The sequence below is a fragment of the Salvelinus fontinalis genome, chromosome 3, assembly GCF_029448725.1.
Source record: "Salvelinus fontinalis isolate EN_2023a chromosome 3, ASM2944872v1, whole genome shotgun sequence".
Classification (NCBI taxonomy): domain Eukaryota; kingdom Metazoa; phylum Chordata; class Actinopteri; order Salmoniformes; family Salmonidae; genus Salvelinus; species Salvelinus fontinalis.
In genome coordinates, this window is record NC_074667.1 from 77,783,764 (window position 1) to 77,801,945 (window position 18,182).

The 18,182-nt window shown below is 45.2% G+C and overlaps 1 protein-coding gene across 1 annotated transcript in view; it reads left to right on the top strand.

Annotated features, from left to right (window-relative positions):
- LOC129851595 (kinesin heavy chain-like) overlaps positions 1-18,182 on the top strand; it is a 153,956-nt gene that overhangs the window by 121,047 nt on the left and 14,727 nt on the right. The window contains exons 16-22 of the mRNA XM_055918205.1: positions 6,650-6,838; positions 7,440-7,557; positions 7,991-8,055; positions 8,158-8,267; positions 14,969-15,070; positions 16,807-16,867; positions 17,306-17,377. Coding sequence (XP_055774180.1) covers positions 6,650-6,838; positions 7,440-7,557; positions 7,991-8,055; positions 8,158-8,267; positions 14,969-15,070; positions 16,807-16,867; positions 17,306-17,377 — 717 coding nt within the window. The remainder of the gene's footprint in view (positions 1-6,649; positions 6,839-7,439; positions 7,558-7,990; positions 8,056-8,157; positions 8,268-14,968; positions 15,071-16,806; positions 16,868-17,305; positions 17,378-18,182) is intronic.

The window sequence follows — 18,182 nt, forward strand, 5'->3', positions numbered from 1 at the left end:
AAATATGTGTCTCTAATATGGTCGTACATTGGGCAGGAGGTTAGGAAGTGCAGCTCAGATTCCACCTCATTTTGTGGGCAGTGTGCACATAGCCTGCTTCTCTTGAGAGCCAGGTCTGCCTACGACGGCCTTTCTCAATAGCAAGGCTATGCTCACTGAGTCTGTACATAGTCAAAGCTTTCCTTAAGTTTGGGTCAGTCACAGTGGTCAGGTATTCTGCCACTGTGTACTCTCTGTTTAGGGCCAAATAGCATTCTAGTTTGCTCTGATTCTTTGTTAATTCTTTCCAATGTGTCAAGTAATTATCTTTTTGTTTTCTCATGATTTGGTTGGGTCTAATTGTGCTGCTGTCCTGGGGCTCTGTGGGATCTGTTTGTGTTTGTGAATTGAGCCCCAGGACCAGCTTGCTTAGGGGACTCTTCCCCAAGTTCATCTCTCTGTAGGCTGTGGCTTTGTTATGGAAGGTTTGGGAATCGCTTCCTTTTAGGTGGTTGTAGAATTTAACGGCTCTTTTCTGGATTTTGATCATTAGTGGGTATCGGCCTAATTCTGCTCTGCATGCATTATTTGGTGTTTTACGTTGTACACTAAGGATATTTGTGCAGAATTTTGCATGCAGCCTCAATTTGGTGTTTGTCTCATTTTGTAAATTCTAGTTTGGTGAGTGGACCCCAGACCTCAAAAACCATTAAGGGCAATGGGTTCTATAACTGATTCAAGTATTTTTAGCCAGATCCTAATTGGTATGTCAAATTTAATGTTCCTTTTGATGGCATAGAAGGCCGTTCACAGCTGTGTGGAAGTTACTTGTGGTGCTGATGTTTAGGCTAAGGTATGTTTAGTTTTTTGTGTGCTCTAGGGCAATGGTGTCTAGATGGAATTTGTATTTGTGGTCCTGGAAACTGGACCTTTTTGTGTGTTTTTTTGCCAGTTTTAACCACACATTTGTACATGGATTTTATAATGTCGTATGTTTTTCCATCCACACCACTTTCCATCAATTTGTATAGCAGATCCTCATGCCAAATTGAGTCAAAAGCTTTTTTGAAATCAACAAAGCATGAGAAGACTTTTCCTTTGTTTTGGTTTGTTTGTCAATTAGGGTGTGTAGGGTGAATACGTGGTTTGTCGTACTGTAAAATTTTGACATTTGCTCAGTACATTGTTTTCATTGAGGAAATGTACGAGTCTGCTGTAAATAATAATGCAGAGGATTTTCCCAAGGTTGCTGTTTTTAATGCATATCCCACAGTAGTTATTGGGGTCAAATTTGTCTCCACTTTTGAGGATTGGGGTGATCAGTCCTTGTTCCAAATATTGGGGAAGATGCCAGAGTTAAGGATGATGTTAAAGAGTTTAAGTATAGCCAATTGGAATTTGTGATCTGTATATTTTATAATTTCATTGAGGATACCATGAACACCTCAGGTGTTTTTTGGTTATATTTTGTCCTGTAGTTCATTCAATGATGGAAAAATGGCGCCAACAGAGATGGTCACCTCGCTTCGAGTCCTTACTTCCCCAGGAAGTATTTCGTTTTTTTATGTATTATTTCTTAGATTGTTACCCCAGGAAATCTTAAGTCTTATTACATACAACCGGGAAGAACTATTGGATATAAGAGTGACGTCAACTTACCAACATTACGAACAGGAATACGACTTTCCCGAAGAGGATCCTCTGTTTGGACCACCACCCAGAACAATGGATCTAATCCCAGAAGCCGATCCAAAACAACAGCGCCGCAGAATGGGCAGACGGAGCTGCCTCCTGGTCAGGCTCCGTAGATGTGCACATCGCCCACCGATTATGAGTATATTACTCGCCCATGTCTCTTGATAAAAAGGTAGATGAAATTTGAGCATGGGTTTCCTTCCAGAGAGACATCAGAGATTGTAACATTCTCTGTTTCACGGAAACATGGCTCTCTCGGGATATGTTGTCAGAATCGGTTCAGCCTTCGGGCTTCTCCATGCATCGCGCCAACAGAGATAAACACCTCTCTGGGAGAAATTAAGGGGGGGGGATGTATGCTTCATGATTAACGACTCATGGTGTAATCATAACAACATACAGGAACTCAAGTCCTTCTGCACTCCCGACCTAGAATTCCTTACAATCAAATTCCGGCCATATTACCTCCGAAGAGAATTTCCGTCAGCTATCGTCACAGCTGTGTACATTCCACCTCAAGCAGACACCAAGACGGCCCTCAAGGAACTCCACTGGACTCTATGTAAACTGGAAACCATATATCCTGAGGTTGCATTTATTGTAGCTGGGGATTCTAACAAAGCAAATTTGAGACCAAGGCTACCTAAATTTTATCAGCATATTGATTGCAGTACTCGCAGGGGTAATACACTTGATCACTGTTACTCTAACTTCTGCGATGTAAACAAAGCCCTCCCCCTTCGGCAAATCCGACCGTGACCCCATCTTGATCCTACTGCCTTATAGGCAGAAACTCAAACAGGATGTACCAGTGACTAGAACCATTTAACGCTGGTCTGACTAATCGGAATCCACGCTTCAAGATTGTTTTGAAATTGTGGACTGGGATATGTTCTGGTCAGCCTCAGAAAACAACATCGATCTATCCGCTGACTCGGTGAGTGAGTTTATAACGAAGAGCATTGGAGATCTTGTACCCACTGTGACTATTAAAACCTACCCTAACCAGAAACCGTGGATGGATGGCAACATTCACACAAAACTGAAAGTGCAAACCACTGCATTTAATCATGGAAAGAGGTCTGGGAATACGTCTGAATATAAACAGTGTAGTTATTCTCTCTGCGAGGCAATAAAACAAGCTAAACGTCAATATAGAGATAAAGTGGAGTCGCAATTCAGCGTCTCAGACAGAAGACTTACGTCTACAGGAAATCACGGACTACAAAAAGAAAAACAGCCACGTCACAGACACCGACGTCTTGCTTCCAGACAAACTAAACACCTTCTTTGCCCGCTTTGAGGATAATACAGTGTCATTCTCGCGGCCCGCTAACAAGGACTGCACACCTCCCTCCTTCTCCGTGGCCGACGTAAGTAAAACATTTAAACCTGTTAACCCTCGCAAGGCTGCTGGCCCAGACGGGATCCCTAGCCGCTTCCTCAGAACATGCATAGACCAGACCAATCGCTCCATATCCCAGTCTGCTGTCCCCACATGCTTTGAGATGGCCACCATTGTTCTGGTACACAATAAAGCAAAGATAACTGAACTAAATGACTACCGCCCTGTAACACTCACTTCTGTCATCATGAAGTGCTTTGAGAGACTAGTCAAGGATCATATCACCTCCACCTTACCGGCCACCCTAGACCCACTTCAGTTTGCATACCGCCCCAACAGGTCCACAGACAATGCAATCGCCATCACACTACACACTGCTCTATCCCATCTGGACAAGAGGAATACATATGTAAGAATGCTGTTCATTGACTAGAGCTCAGCATTCAACACCATAGTACCCTCCAAGATCATCATCAAGCTGGAGGCCCTGGGTCCCAACCCTGCCCTGTGCAATTGGGTCCTGGACTTTCTGATGGGCCGCCCCCAGGTGGTGAAAGTAGGAAACAACATATCCACTTTGCTGACCCTCAACACTGGGGCCCCACAAAGGTGCATGCTCAGCCCCCTCCTGTACTCCCTGTTCACCCACGACTGTGTGGCCATGCACAACTCCAACTCAATCATCAAGTTTGCAGACGACACAACAGTAGCGGGCTTGATCACCAACAATGACGAGACAGCCTACAGGGAGGAGGTGAGGGCACTCGGAGTGTGGTGTCAGGAAAACAACCTCTCACTCAACGTCAACCAAACAAAGGAGATTATCTTGGGCTTCAGGAAACAGCACACATCCACATCGAAGGGACAGGTAGACTTTGCCTCATTTTTGACATCCAGAGGGTGCTGTATCGTAATGACCTCTGAACAGAGGGAGGGGGCTTCAAAGGCCTCTGCATTTGGGGGGGGGGAGGCTGTGAAACTCTCCTGCCATTGTTGGGCTCAATGGCTTTGACACCTCTCACTTCACACCTCAGTGCTAATTGAAGTTGCTGTTAGATCTGTTCTGTCCTAGCAAGCTTGGTAGCCTTAACTTAGCATTCAGTCCTTATCAAGTAATATATATAATTATAATCTATTTTTCTACTTAGCTATAAAAGTATCTTCAGTATAAACATTACTCACTCAGTTCCAGGTTGGGTGGTGTTTTCAGGTTTCTGTTGTTTGTTTGTCAGAGCATTTGCTATATAGCTTGGAAATAAGAATCTTTGGAAGTAGGATTATTTCCAGGTAATTTTGTCCAAAATCATGTTGTAGGTTTGGAGATTTGATTTGGAGTGAAGGTTATGTTGTGGAGGGTAGTATCCTGTATATGTACTTGCCAAAACCTTTTATTTTTGTAAAAACATGCTGAAAAATGCGGGAGCTCATCTGCTCGTCTGTTCTCTCTCTCAATTCAATTCAAATCAAATACACATCTTTGAATCAACTATTAAAGACTACAAGAACCTACTGGATTATCCAATTACATTGAATGAACTACAGGACAAAATACAAACCCTCCAACCCAGAAAGGCCTATGATGGTATCCTCAATGAAATTATAAAATATACAGACCACAAATTCCAATTGGCTAAAGTCTTTAACATCTTCCTTAGCACTGGCATCTTCCCCAATATTTGGAACTGTCACACTGGTATGATGAGATTCGGGAGACAAGCGCAGGAATGAGTAATATTTTTTTTTATTAAGCCCCAAATTACGGCGTGCCGTGTAAAAGCACGGGGACGAAGACGAAACAAACACGTACACAAAAACGCAAACAAAAGAGCGATGCAGTTGCCGAAGTTGCGGTGGCATCGGACGGACCGGTCGCAGCGTCGTCGGATGGGCCATACCCGCTGTCTCCCTTAATGGTCGATTATTCACTATGATATGAAGGATCGGGAGACAGACACAGGAATGCGTAATAGTTTTTTTTTATTAAACTCAAATTACGGCGTGCCGCGTAAAGATACGGGGACGAAGACCAAACAAACACGTACACAAAAACACAGGGTTGAAACCCAAAACAAAAGAGCGAGGAGTACCTCGAATAAATAACACCAGCGCACGATGATTAACACACGGGATGAGACCCGTAATCAGCTGCACAATCCACAAGGGCACGAAAGCCAAAACACACAGCACAGGTACTCACACGCAACAATAATCAACAAAAATCGACCCCCCCCCCCCCCCCCCCAAGTGGAAACCAAAGGGCACTCTTCTACAAGTACTAATCAATGGGAATAGGGGACAGGTGTGGCGTAATGAAAGTTCCGGAGGGATCTGTGACAGGAACCAAGGACTGATCACCCCAATCCACAAAAGTGGAGACAAATTTGACGTCAATAGCAACCTTGGGTAAATCCTCTGCATTATCATTAACAGCGGACTAGTTATTTTCCTCAGTTAAAACAATGTACTGGGCAAATGTCAAATTGGCTTTTTACCGTACAACAGACCACGTATTCACCCTGCACACCCTAATTGACAAACAATAAAAACGAAAGAAAGGCAAAGTCTACCTCATGCTTTGTGGATTTCAAAAAAGCTTTAGACTTAATTTGGCATGAGGGTCTGCTATACAAACTGATGGAAAGTGGTGTTGGAGGAAAAACATACAACATATTTAAATTCATGTTACATGTTATACATGTTACATGTTGTAATACATGTTACATGTTAATACATGTTACATGTTATACATGTTATGCTTTCCACAGGGCCGTGGGATGAGACAGGGATGCAGCTTAAGCCCCACCCTCTTCAACATGTATATCAATGAATTGGGGGGGCACTAGAACAGTCTGCAGCACACGGCCTCACCCTACTAGAATCTGATGTCAAATGTCTACTGTTTGATGATACCCGACCTCTGTGACTGACCCAAACTTAAGGAAAGCGTTGACTATGTACAGACTCAGTGAGCATTGCCTTGCTATTGAAAAAGGCAGACCTGGCTCTCAAGAGAAGACGTGGACACTGCCCACAAAATGAGGTGGAAACTGAGCTGCACTTCCCAACCTCCAGCCCAAATGTATGACCATATTAGAGACACATATTTCCCTCAGATTACACAGATCCACAAAGAATTCAAAAGCAAATCGTTATAACACTGAATATATACATAATATAACATTTGAAATGTCTTTATACTTTTGGAACTTCTGTGAGTATAATGTTTACTGTTCATTTTTGATTGTTTATTTCACTTTTGTTTATTATCTATTTCACTTGCTTTGGCAATGTTAACATATGTTTTCCATGCCAATAAAACCCTTAAATAGAAATTTAATTGAATTGAAAGAGAGAGAGAGAGAGAGAGAGAGAGAGAGAGAGAGAGAGAGAGAGAGAGAGAGAGAGAGAGAGAGAGAGAGAGAGAGAGAGAGAGAGAGAGAGAGATGGATGCTCTCTCTCTCGTTCTCTCCAGCTCTCTCTTTTTTTTTCTCTGTCCCCACTCTCTGTCTCTCAAATTCAAAAAGGTCATTATTGGCATGGAGAGTGTAGCCATATATGTTGCCAATGCGAACATACAGGAACATATTGCATCAATGAAAATTGTAATCTTTCCCTCTCCTCCCCTCCTAGCCGATGGAGATAACGGGGGCTATCGAGGAGGAGTTTACAGTAGCTCGTCTCTACATCAGTAAGATTAAGTCAGAGGTCAAGTCCATGGTGAAACGCTGTAGGCAGCTAGAGAACCTACAGATGGAGTGTCATAGGAAGATGAAGGAGACTGGAAGAGAGCTGTCCTCTTGCCAACTACTCATCTCACAGGTGACCGAATATGATTACCAACAGTACATTTTAGTATGCACAAGGGGTAGGGCAAGTGGATACTATGAGAGAGAGAGAGAGAGAGAGAGAGAGAGAGAGAGAGAGAGAGAGAGAGAGAGAGAGAGAGAGAGAGAGAGAGAGAGAGAGAGAGAGAGAGAGAGAGAGAGAGAGAGAGAGAGAGAGAGAGAGAGAGAGAGAGAGAGAGAGAGAGAGAGGAGAGAGAGAGAGAGAGAGAGAGAGAGAGAGAGAGAGAGAGAGAGAGAGAGAGAGAGAGAGAGAGAGAGAGAGAGAGGGAGAGAGAGAGAGAGAGAGAGAGAGAGAGAGAGAGAGAGAGAGAGAGAGAGAGAGAGAGAGAGATGAGAGAGAGAGAGAGAGAGAGAGATAGAGGAGAGAGAGAGAGAGAGAGAGAGAGAGAGACTAAATGTCAGTGGGTATAGAAGTCTGAGTGTACACTTCAGTTTATTGTGGAGAGTAATTTGAAGTGGAAAGCTAATTTACACTGATGGCCAATGTGAGGAAGTTATTTTGCGGTTGATTCCCATTGGTACTAACATTGGTACTAACATTGGTACTAACATTAGTACTAACATTGTGTGTGCAGCACGAGGCGAAGATCTGCTCCCTGACAGAGTACATTCAGAAGGTGGAGCAGAAGAAGAGACAGCTGGAGGAGACTGTTGACTCTCTGAATGAAGAACTGGACAAACTGCAGGCCCAAGGTATAACAATACACTATAACACTCAAAAACAACTCTGCATTTTTTTTTATGCCAGCTAAGATAGTTAGACATGGTAGCTACTCTAACTTGATTGATATCCTGAAATGGCTTCTGGGTATCTAGTTATGAGTTTGGGAACCTATCTGGGCTAGCTAAAGCCAACTTCAAAAACCATTTATATTCAATTTTTTATAAAAAATGACAAATCTGAGGTGGCACGTGCTCCTTTGCCCCTGTGCTCCTGTGCCCCTGTGCTCCTGTGCCCCTGTGCCCCTGTGTTCCTGTGCCCCTGTGCCCCTGTGCTCCTGTGCCCCTGTGCTCCTGTGCCCCTGTGCCCCTGTGCCACTTAGGGGCATGACACCTCAGGTTGAAATGACCAGCTTTGGCGTACACTAAAATGCAATGTGTGTGTGTGTGTGTGTCTGTGTTTCAGAGAGCATGTCAGCAGGGACAAAGGGAGAGAATCAGACAGACGTTGAGGAGTCTGCTGATGTCAAGGTAACCTGGTTACAGACTGTGGGGTGGGGAGGATCCCGTTTATCACAGAGACTTATTGGTAATGTGAGTGTGTGTTTTCCCCTGTCTTTCTCCCTGTCTCAGAGGGCTCCAGAGCAACAGATGGAGGCTCACCGTGAGACGCACCACAAGCAGCTGGGTCGTCTCCGAGACGACATCAACGAGAAACAGAAGATCATTGACGACCTCACTGAGTCAGTACCTCTCTCCCCCTCTCTCCTCTCCCTTTCACTGAGTCAGTACCTCTCTCCCACTCTCTCCTCTCTCTTTCACTGAGTCAGTACCTCTCTCCCACTCGCTCATCTCCCTTTCACTGAGTCAGTACCTCTCTCCCACTCGCTCATCTCCCTTTCACTGAGTCAGTACCTCTCTCCCCCTCTCTCCTCTCCCTTTCACTGAGTCAGTACCTCTCTCCCCCTCTCTCCTCTCCCTTTCACTGAGTCAGTACCTCTCTCCCACTCTCCTCTCTCTTTCACTGAGTCAGTACCTCTCTCCCACTCGCTCATCTCCCTTTCACTGAGTCAGTACCTCTCTCCCCCTCTCTCATCTCCCGTTCAAATCAAATCAAGTTTATTTTATATAGCCCTTCGTACATCAGCTAATATCTCGAAGTGCTGTACAGAAACCCAGCCTAAAACCCCAAACAGCAAGCAATGCAGGTGTAGAAGCACGGTGGCTAGGAAAAACTCCCTAGAAAGGAGTTAGAGAGGAACCAGGCTATGAGGGGTGGCCAGTCCTCTTCTGGCTGTGCCGGGTGGAGATTATAACAGAACATGGCTAAGATGTTCAAAATGTTCATAAGTGACAAGCATGGTCAAATAAGAATCAGGAATAAATGTAGGTTGGCTTTTCATAGCCGATCATTAAGAGTTGAAAGCAGCAGGTCTGGGACAGGTAGGGGTTCCATAACCGCAGGCCGAACAGTTGAAACTGGAACAGCAGCAAGGCCAGGTGGACTGGGGACAGCAAGGAGTCATCATGCCCGGTAGTCCTGACGTATGGTCCTAGGGCTCAGGTTCTCCGAGAGAGAGAAAGAAAGAGAGAAGGAGAGAATTAGAGAGAGCATACTTAAATTCACACAGGACACTGGATAAGACAGGAGAGGTACTCCAGATATAACCAACTGACCCTAGCCCCCCGACACATAAACTACTGCAGCATAAATACTGGAGGCTGAGACAGGAAGGGTCAGGAGACACTGTGGCCCCATCCGATGATACCCCCGGACAGGGCCAAACAGGAAGGATATAACCCCACCCACTTTGCCAAAGCACAGCCCCCGCGCCACTAGAGGGATATCTTCAACCACCAACTTACAATCCTGAGACAAGGCCGAGTATAGCCCAAAAAGATCTCCACCACAGCACAAACCAAGGGGGGGCGCCAACCCAGACAGAAAGATCACGTCAGTAACTCAACCCACTCAAGTGACGCACCCCTACTGGGGACGGCATGAAAGAGCACCAGTAAGCCAGTGACTCAGCCCCTCTAATAGGGTTAGAGGCAGAGAATCCCAGTGGAGAGAGGGGAACCGGCCAGGCAGAGACAGCAAGGGCGGTTCGTTGCTCCAGAGCCTTTCCGTTCACCTTCACACTCCTGGGCCAGACTACACTCAATCATATGACCTACTGAAGAGATAAGTCTTCAGTAAAGACTTAAAGGTTGAGACCGAGTCTGCGTCTCTCACATGGGTAGGCAGACCGTTCCATAAAAATTGAGATCTATAGGAGAAAGCCCTGCCTCCAGCTGTTTGCTTAGAAATTCTAGGGACAATTAGGAGGCCGCGTCTTGTGACCGTAGCGTACGTGTAGGTATGTACGGCAGGACCAACTCGGAAAGATAGGTAGGAGCAAGCCCATGTAACGCTTTATAGGTTAACAGTAAAACCTTGAAATCAGCCCTTGCCTTAACAGGAAGCCAGTGTAGGGAAGCTAGCACTGGAGTAATATGATCAAATTTCTTGGTTCTAGTCAAGATTCTAGCAGCCGTATTTAGCACTAACTGAAGTTTATTTTGTGCTTTATCCGGGTAGCCGGAAAGTAGAGCATTGCAGTAGTCTAACTTAGAAGTAACAAATGCATGGATAAATTTTTCTGCATCATTTTTGGACAGAAAATTTCTGATTTTTGCAATGTTACGTAGATGGAAAAAAGCTGTCCTTGAAACAGTCTTGATATGTTCGTCAAAAGAGAGATCAGGGTCAAGAGTAACGCCGAGGTCCTTCACAGTTTTATTTGAGACGACTTTACAACCATCAAGATTAATTGTCAGATTTAACAGAAGATCTCTTTGTTTCTTGGGACCTAGAACAAGCATCTCTGTTTTGTCCGAGTTTAAAAGTAGAACATTTTCAGCCATCCACTTCCTTATGTCTGAAACGCAGGCTTCTAGCGAGGGCAATTTTGGGGCTTCACCATGTTTCATTGAAATGTACAGCTGTGTGTCATCCGCATAGCAGTGAAAGTTAACATTATGTTTTCAAATAACATCCCCAAGAGGTAAAATATATAGTAAAAACAATAGTGGTCCTAAAACGGAACCTTGAGGAACACAGAAATGTACAGTTGATTTGTCAGAGGACAAACCATTCACAGAGACAAACTGATATCTTTCCGACAGATAAGATCTAAACCAGGCCAGAACTTGTCCGTGTAGACCAATTTGGGTTTCCAGTCTCTCCAAAAGAATGTGGTGATCGATGGTATCAAAGGCAGCACTAAGGTCCTGAGTAGCACCTGAGGGACAGATGCAGAGCCTCTGTCTGACGCCATTAAAAGGTAATTTACCACCTTCACAAGTGCAGTCTCAGTGCTATGATGCGGTCTAAAACCAGACTGAAGCATTTCGTATACATTGTTTGTCTTCACGAAGGCAGTGAGCTGCTGCGCAACAGCTTTTTCAAAAAAATTTGAGAGGAATGGAAGATTCGATATAGGCCGATAGTTTTTTATATTTTCCGGGTCAAGGTTTGGCTTTTTCAAGAGAGGCTTTATTACTGCCACTTTTAGTGAGTTTGGTACACATCCGGGGGATAGAGAGCCGTTTATTATGTTCAACATAGGAGGGCCAAGCACATGAAGCAGCTCTTTCAGTAGTTTAGTTGGAATAGGATCCAGTATGCAGCTTGAAGGTTTAGAGGCCATGATTATTTTCATCATTGTGTCAAGAGATATAGTACTAAAACACTTAAGTGTCTCTCCCGATCCCAGGCCCTGGCAGAGCTGTGCAGATCCAGGACAGCTAAGCCCTTGAGGAATACGCAGATTTAAAGAGGAGTCCGTAATTTGCTTTCTAATGATCATGATCTTTTCCTCAAAGAAGTTCATGAATTTATTACTGCTGAAGTGAAAGCCATCCTCTCTTGGGGAATGCTGCTTTTTAGTTAGCTTTGCAACAGTATCAAAAATAAAATTTGGATTGTTCTTGTTTTCCTCAATTAAGTTGGAAAAGTAGGATGATCGAGCAGCAGTGAGGGCTCTTCGATACTGCACGGTACTGTCTTTCCAAGCTAGTCGGAAGACTTCCAGTTTGGTGTGGCGCCATTTCCGTTCCAATTTTCTGTAAGCTTGCTTCAGAGCTCGGGTATTTTCTGTATACCAGGGAGCTAGTTTCTTATGACAAATGTTTTTCATTTTTAGGGGTGCAACTGCATCTAGGGTATTGCGCAAGGTTAAATTGAGTTCCTCAGTTAGGTGGTCAACTGATTTTTGTCCTCTGACGTCCTTGGGTAGGCAGAAGGAGTCTGGAAGGGCATCAAGGAATTTTTGTGTTGTCTGAGAATTTATAGCACGACTTTTGATGCTCCTTGGTTGGGGTCTGAGCAGATTATTTGTTGCGATTGCAAACGTAATAAAATGGTGGTGCGATAGTCCGGGATTATGAGGAAAAACATTAAGATCTACAACATTTATTCCATGGGACAAAACTAGGTCCAGAGTTTGACTGTGGCAGTGAGTAGGTCCAGAGACATGTTGGACAAAACCCACTGAGTCGATGATGGCTCCGAAAGCCTTTTGGAGTGGGTCTGTGGACTTCTCCATATGAATATTAAAATCACCAAAAATTAGAATATGATCTGCTATGACTACAAGGTCTGATAGGAATTCAGGGAACTCAGAGAGGAACGCTGTATATGGCCCAGGAGGCCTGTAAACAGTAGCTATAAAAAGTGATTGAGTAGGCTGCATATATTTTCATGACTAGAAGCTCAAAAGACGAAAACGTCATTTTTTTTTTTGTAAATTGAAATTTGCTATCGTAAATGTTAGCAACACCTCCGCCTTTGCCGGATGCACGGGGGATATGGTCACTTTCACTGAGTCAGTACCTCTCTCCCACTCACTCATCTCCCTTTCACTGAGTCAGTACCTCTCTCCCCTCCCTTTCACTGAGTCAGTACCTCTCTCCCACTCTCATCTCCCTTTCACTAAGTCAGTACCTCTCTCCCCTCCCTTTCACTGAGTCAGTACCTCTCTCATCTCCCTTTCGCTGAGTCAGTACCTCTCTCCCCTCCCTTTCACTGAGTCAGTACCTCTCTCTCCCCCTCTCTCCTCCCTTTCAATGAGTCAATACCTCTCTCCCCTCTCTCCTCTCCCTTTCACTGATTCAGTACCTCTCTCCCCCTCTCTCATCTCTCATCTCCCTTTCACCTAGTCAGTAACTTCCTCTCATTCTCTCTCCTCTCTCCTCTCCCTATTTTCTTCTTACCCTTCATTTCCCTCTTGTTGTAATTCTATGCTATATTTCAGTGTCACCTGGCACCAGCATCTGTAACATCTTTGTGTAATCTTTGCACCCAGAACCAAATCTCTGCTGTCTGATTAATTGCTGCTGTCACAAGAGAGTGTGACAACCTCACTGAGTCAGTACCTTCATGATATCTGCCATTTATCAGACGCTTTTATCCAAAGCAACGTACAGTTAGTTATGTATGTAAAAAGAAATTGTATGGGTGGCCCCAGCGGGAATCGAACCCACAATCATGCTCTACCAACTGAGCAAGACAGGACCATCCCTCTCACTGTCATCCACTACCTGCTCTCCTTGTCATACTGTGCATCCTGCCGTGTGGGTCCCAATCCGTACCGCCGTGTGGGTCCCAATCCGTACTGCCGTGTGGGTCCCAATCCGTACTGCCGTGTGGGTCCCAATCCGTACTGCCGTGTGGGTCCCAATCCGTACTGCCGTGCGGGTCCCAATCCGTACCGCCGTGTGGGTCCCAATCCGTACCGCCGTGTGGGTCCCAATCCGTACCGCCGTGTGGGTCCCAATCCGTACCGCCGTGTGGGTCCCAATCCGTACCGCCGTGTGGGTCCCAATCCGTACCGCCGTGTGGGTCCCAATCCGTACTGCCGTGTGGGTCACAATACGTACTGCAGTGTGGGTCCCAATCCGTACTGCCGTGCGGGTCACAATACTTACTGCCGTGTGGGACCCAATCCGTACTGCCGTGCTTTCCCAATCCGTACTGCCGTGCGGGTCCCAATCCGTACCGCCGTGTGGGTCCCAATCCGTACTGCCGTGTGGGTCCCAATACGTACTGCCGTGTGGGTCCCAATACATACTGCCGTGTGGGTCCCAATCCGTACTGCCGTGTGGGTCCCAATCCGTACTGCCGTGTGGGTCCCAATCCGTACTGCCGTGTGGGTCCCAATCGTACTGCCGTGTGGGTCCCAATACGTACTGCAGTGCAGTTCTCTCCCTCTTTCCCCCTCCCTCTCCATTTCCCTCCATCTGTACATGGCAGCCAACATTGGGCATAAAACGTCTGTACATAAAACGGTCACTATAATTACCCTGTTGTCTATTAACACCAGACTGTCTCTACAGTTACCCTGTTGTCTATTAACACCAGACTGTCTCTATAGTTACCCTGTTGTCTATTAACACCAGACTGTCTCTATAGTTACCCCGTTGTCTATTAACACCAGACTGTCTCTATAGTTACCCTGTTGTCTATTAACACCAGACTGTCTCTATAGTTACCCTGTTGTCTATTAACACCATACTGTCTCTATAGTTACCCTGTTGTCTATTAACACCAGACTGTCTCTATAGTTACCCTGTTGTCTATTAACACCAGACTGTCTCTATAGTTACCCCGTTGTCTATTAACACCAGACTGTCTCTATAGTTACCCCGTTGTCTATTAACACCATACTGTCTCTATAGTTACCCTGTTGTCTATTAACACCAGACTGTCTCTATAGTTACCCTGTTGTCTATTAACACCAGACAGTCTCTATAGTTACCCTGTTGTCTATTAACACCAGACCGTCTCTATAGTTACCCTGTTGTCTATTAACACCAGACTGTCTCTATAGTTACCCCGTTGTCCATTAACACCAGACTGTCTCTATAGTTACCCTGTTGTCTATTAACACCAGACCGTCTCTATAGTTACCCTGTTGTCTATTAACACCAGACTGTCTCTATAGTTACCCTGTTGTCTATTAACACCAGACTGTCTCTATAGTTACCCTGTTGTCTATTAACACCAGACTGTCTCTATAGTTAACCTGTTGTCTATTAACACCAGACTGTCTCTATAGTTACCCTGTTGTCTATTAACACCAAACTGTCTCTACAGTTACCCTGTTGTCTATTAACACCAGGCCGTCTCTATAGTTACCCTGTTGTCTATTAACACCAGACTGTCTCTATAGTTACCCTGTTGTCTGTTAACACCAGACTGTCTCTATAGTTACCCTGTTGTCTATTAACACCAGACTGTCTCTATAGTTACCCTGTTGTCTATTAACACCATACTGTCTCTATAGTTACCCTGTTGTCTATTAACACCAGACGGTCTCTATAGTTACCCTGTTGTCTATTAACACCAGACGGTCTCTATAGTTACCCTGTTGTCTATTAACACCAGACTGTCTCTTTCTAGTCGTAACTATCGTCTTCATCTGGAGTTGGAGCATCTGAGGAGCGACTTTGACCGTCTCATGAGACAGGAGCACCAGAAGAGCCTGCAACTGGAGGAACTGACGTTAGTCACACACACACACACACACACACACACACACACACACACACACACACACACACACACACACACACACTGTAGCAGGCTAAAGGGGTGGGGTTTCCACGTCGCCAAGTTCAATAACCAAACACGCACACGAAGCACAACTAGAATACAAATGGGGTGATTTATTTACGGAGATTTGCACACTGTGGGAAAGGGGGGGATATTCAGCAACCAGTTCGCAGTCCACAATGCGTTCTCGTTGTCTGTTCCGTTCTCCAGGGGTAATCCTAAAACTCGGGTCCTCAGCCAAACCGGGTCGGTACACAGTGGGGGTAATCAGACAGATAATTCTCTCTCTTCTCACACTCTCCATAATACACCTTTCCCTCTCAGTCCTCTTCCTGTTTGTGCAGCCCACTTCCTCTTTTATCCCCAAGCACTCCATGGCTTAATGATCCACAGCCTCGTCTCGTTGGGGACGGAAGTCCATGTAAGGCTCTGTAACCAGCGGGCTGCAAGATATCTCCCTTCAATCACCACTCCCCTCACCTCTCCCTACCATCTGCCACAAAACATACACGCACGCACGCACGCACACCGTCTCATGAGTCACGAGCACCACAACAGCCGGAGGAGATGAGTCCCAAACCGCTTCCTAGTCCCTACCCTTCCCCCTTAATTCTAAAGGGATTTTTAATTGACACGTGCAAGCCGGGCAATTTACTTGAACTTTGAGGACAGTGGCGTTGACCCCAAAGTGTTGCGGCACACATCACTTAGCTTGGTGCAGACGATTAGCTGGGAGCAATGGCTCCTTCCAACGCCCCTCAAGTCAAACCCTCTTCAATTTTAGATGTTTGCAGAGCATCCACCATATTATTAATCCACCATGTTATTATTCCACCATGTTATTATTCCACCAAGTTATTATTCCACCATGTAATTATTCCACCATGTTATTATTCCATCATATTATTAATCCACCATGTTATTATTCCACCATGTTATTATTCCACCATGTTATTATTCCACCATATTATTATTCCACCATGTTATTATTCTACCATATTATTAATCCACCATGTCATTATTCCACCATGTTATTATTCCACCATGTTATTATTCCACCATACTATTATTCCACCATACTATTATTCCACCATGTTATTATTCCACCATATTATTATTACACCATGTTATTATTCCACCATGTTATTATTCCACCATGTTATTATTCCACCATACTATTATTCTACCATGTTATTATTCCACCATGTTATTATTCCACCATGTTATTATTCCACCATGTTATTATTCCACCATGTTATTATTCCATCATATTATTATTCCACCATGTTATTATTCCACCATGTTATTATTCCATCATGTTATTATTCCACCATGTTAATATTCCACCATGTTATTATTCCACCATACTATTATTCTACCATGTTATTATTCCATCATATTATTATTCCACCATGTTATTATTCCACCATGTTATTATTCCACCATATTATTATTATTCCACCATGTTATTATTCCACCATGTTATTATTCCACCATGTTATTATTCAACCACATTATTATTATTCCACCACATTATTAATCTATTATTAGACTCTGAACATTCTCAGCCTAATGAATATGTCTGCATTACATCTAAGCACAGCATGAAGGCATGTTTTCATGTCAAGTGGTACTGAATCTGTTTTATATATTTCTGTTTTTGCTCTTTAACTCTGTATCCCCAGATTTCTTCATGAACGCCACGAGCAGTCTAAGCAGGACCTTAAAGGGCTGGAGGAGACTGTCGTAAGTATATCTGTCTCTCCCTCTTTCAATCTATCTCTCTCACTCTCCCTCTCTCCCCCTCTCTCTCACTCTCTCTCTCCCCCCTCTCTCTCTCTTCCTTCCTCCCTCCCTCCCTCTCTCTGTCTCACTCTGTCGCTATCTCTGTCTCTCTCTCTGTCTCTTTCTCTCTCTCGGTCTCTTCCACCATCTCTTTCTGAAATTCAGTTGAATCCACTGTAGGATAATTTGACCACGACCCATTAATGTACCTCTCCCTCACTTTCTCTCACTTTCTCTCTCTCTCCCTCATTTTCTCTATTTCTCTATTTCTCTATTTTCTCTCTCTTTGTGCCCACCTGTCTTGCTTTTCTCTCTCTCTCTCTCTCTCTCTCTCTCTCTCTCTCTCTCTCCCTCCCTCCCTCCCTCCCTCCCTGACTTTCTCTTTCTCTTTGTTTAAAGGCTCGTGAACTCCAGACTCTCCACAACCTGCGGAAGCTTTTTGTTCAAGACCTCACGATTCGAGTCAAAAGAGTGAGTGAATAAAGGAGAAAAAGGAAGAGAAGAAGTGGAGGGAGGGAGAGGATGATGGAGGGAGGGAGAGGATGATGAAGGAGGGAGGGAGGGAGAGGAGGAATGAAGGGGGGAGGGAGAGGAGGAATGAAGGAGGGAGGGAGAGGAGGAATGAAGGAGGGAGGGAGAGGAGGAATGAAGGAGGGAGGGAGAGGAGGAATGAAGGAGGGAGGGAGAGGATGATGAAGGAGGGAGGGAGAGGGTGATGAAGGAGGAAGGGAGAGGCGGAATGAAGGAGGGAGGGAGAGGATGATGGAGGGAGAGGAGGAATGAAGGAGGGAGGGAGAGGAGGAATGAAGGAGGGAGGGAGAGGATGATGAAGGAGGGAGAGGATGATGAAGGAGGAAGGGAGAGGAGGAATGAAGGAGGGAGGGAGAGGATGATGAAGGAGGGAGGGAGAGGATGATGATGGAGGGAGGGAGAGGATGATGGAGGAGGGAGGGAGAGGATGAAGAAGGGAGGGAGAGGAGGAATGAAGAAGGGAGAGAGAGGAGGAATGAAGGAGGGAGGGAGAGGATGATGGAGGGGTGAGAGGAGGAATGAAGGAGGGAGGGAGGGAGGGAGGGATGAAGGAGGGAGGGAGGGAGGGAGGGAGGGAGGGAGGGAGGGAGGGAGGGGATGATGGAGGGAGGGAGAGGATGATGGAGGGAGGGAGAGGATGATGGAGGGAGGGAGAGGAGGAATGAAGGAGGGAGGGAGGAATGAAGGAGGGATGGAGAGGATGATGAAGGAGGGAGGGAGAGGATGAATGAAGGAGGAAGATAAT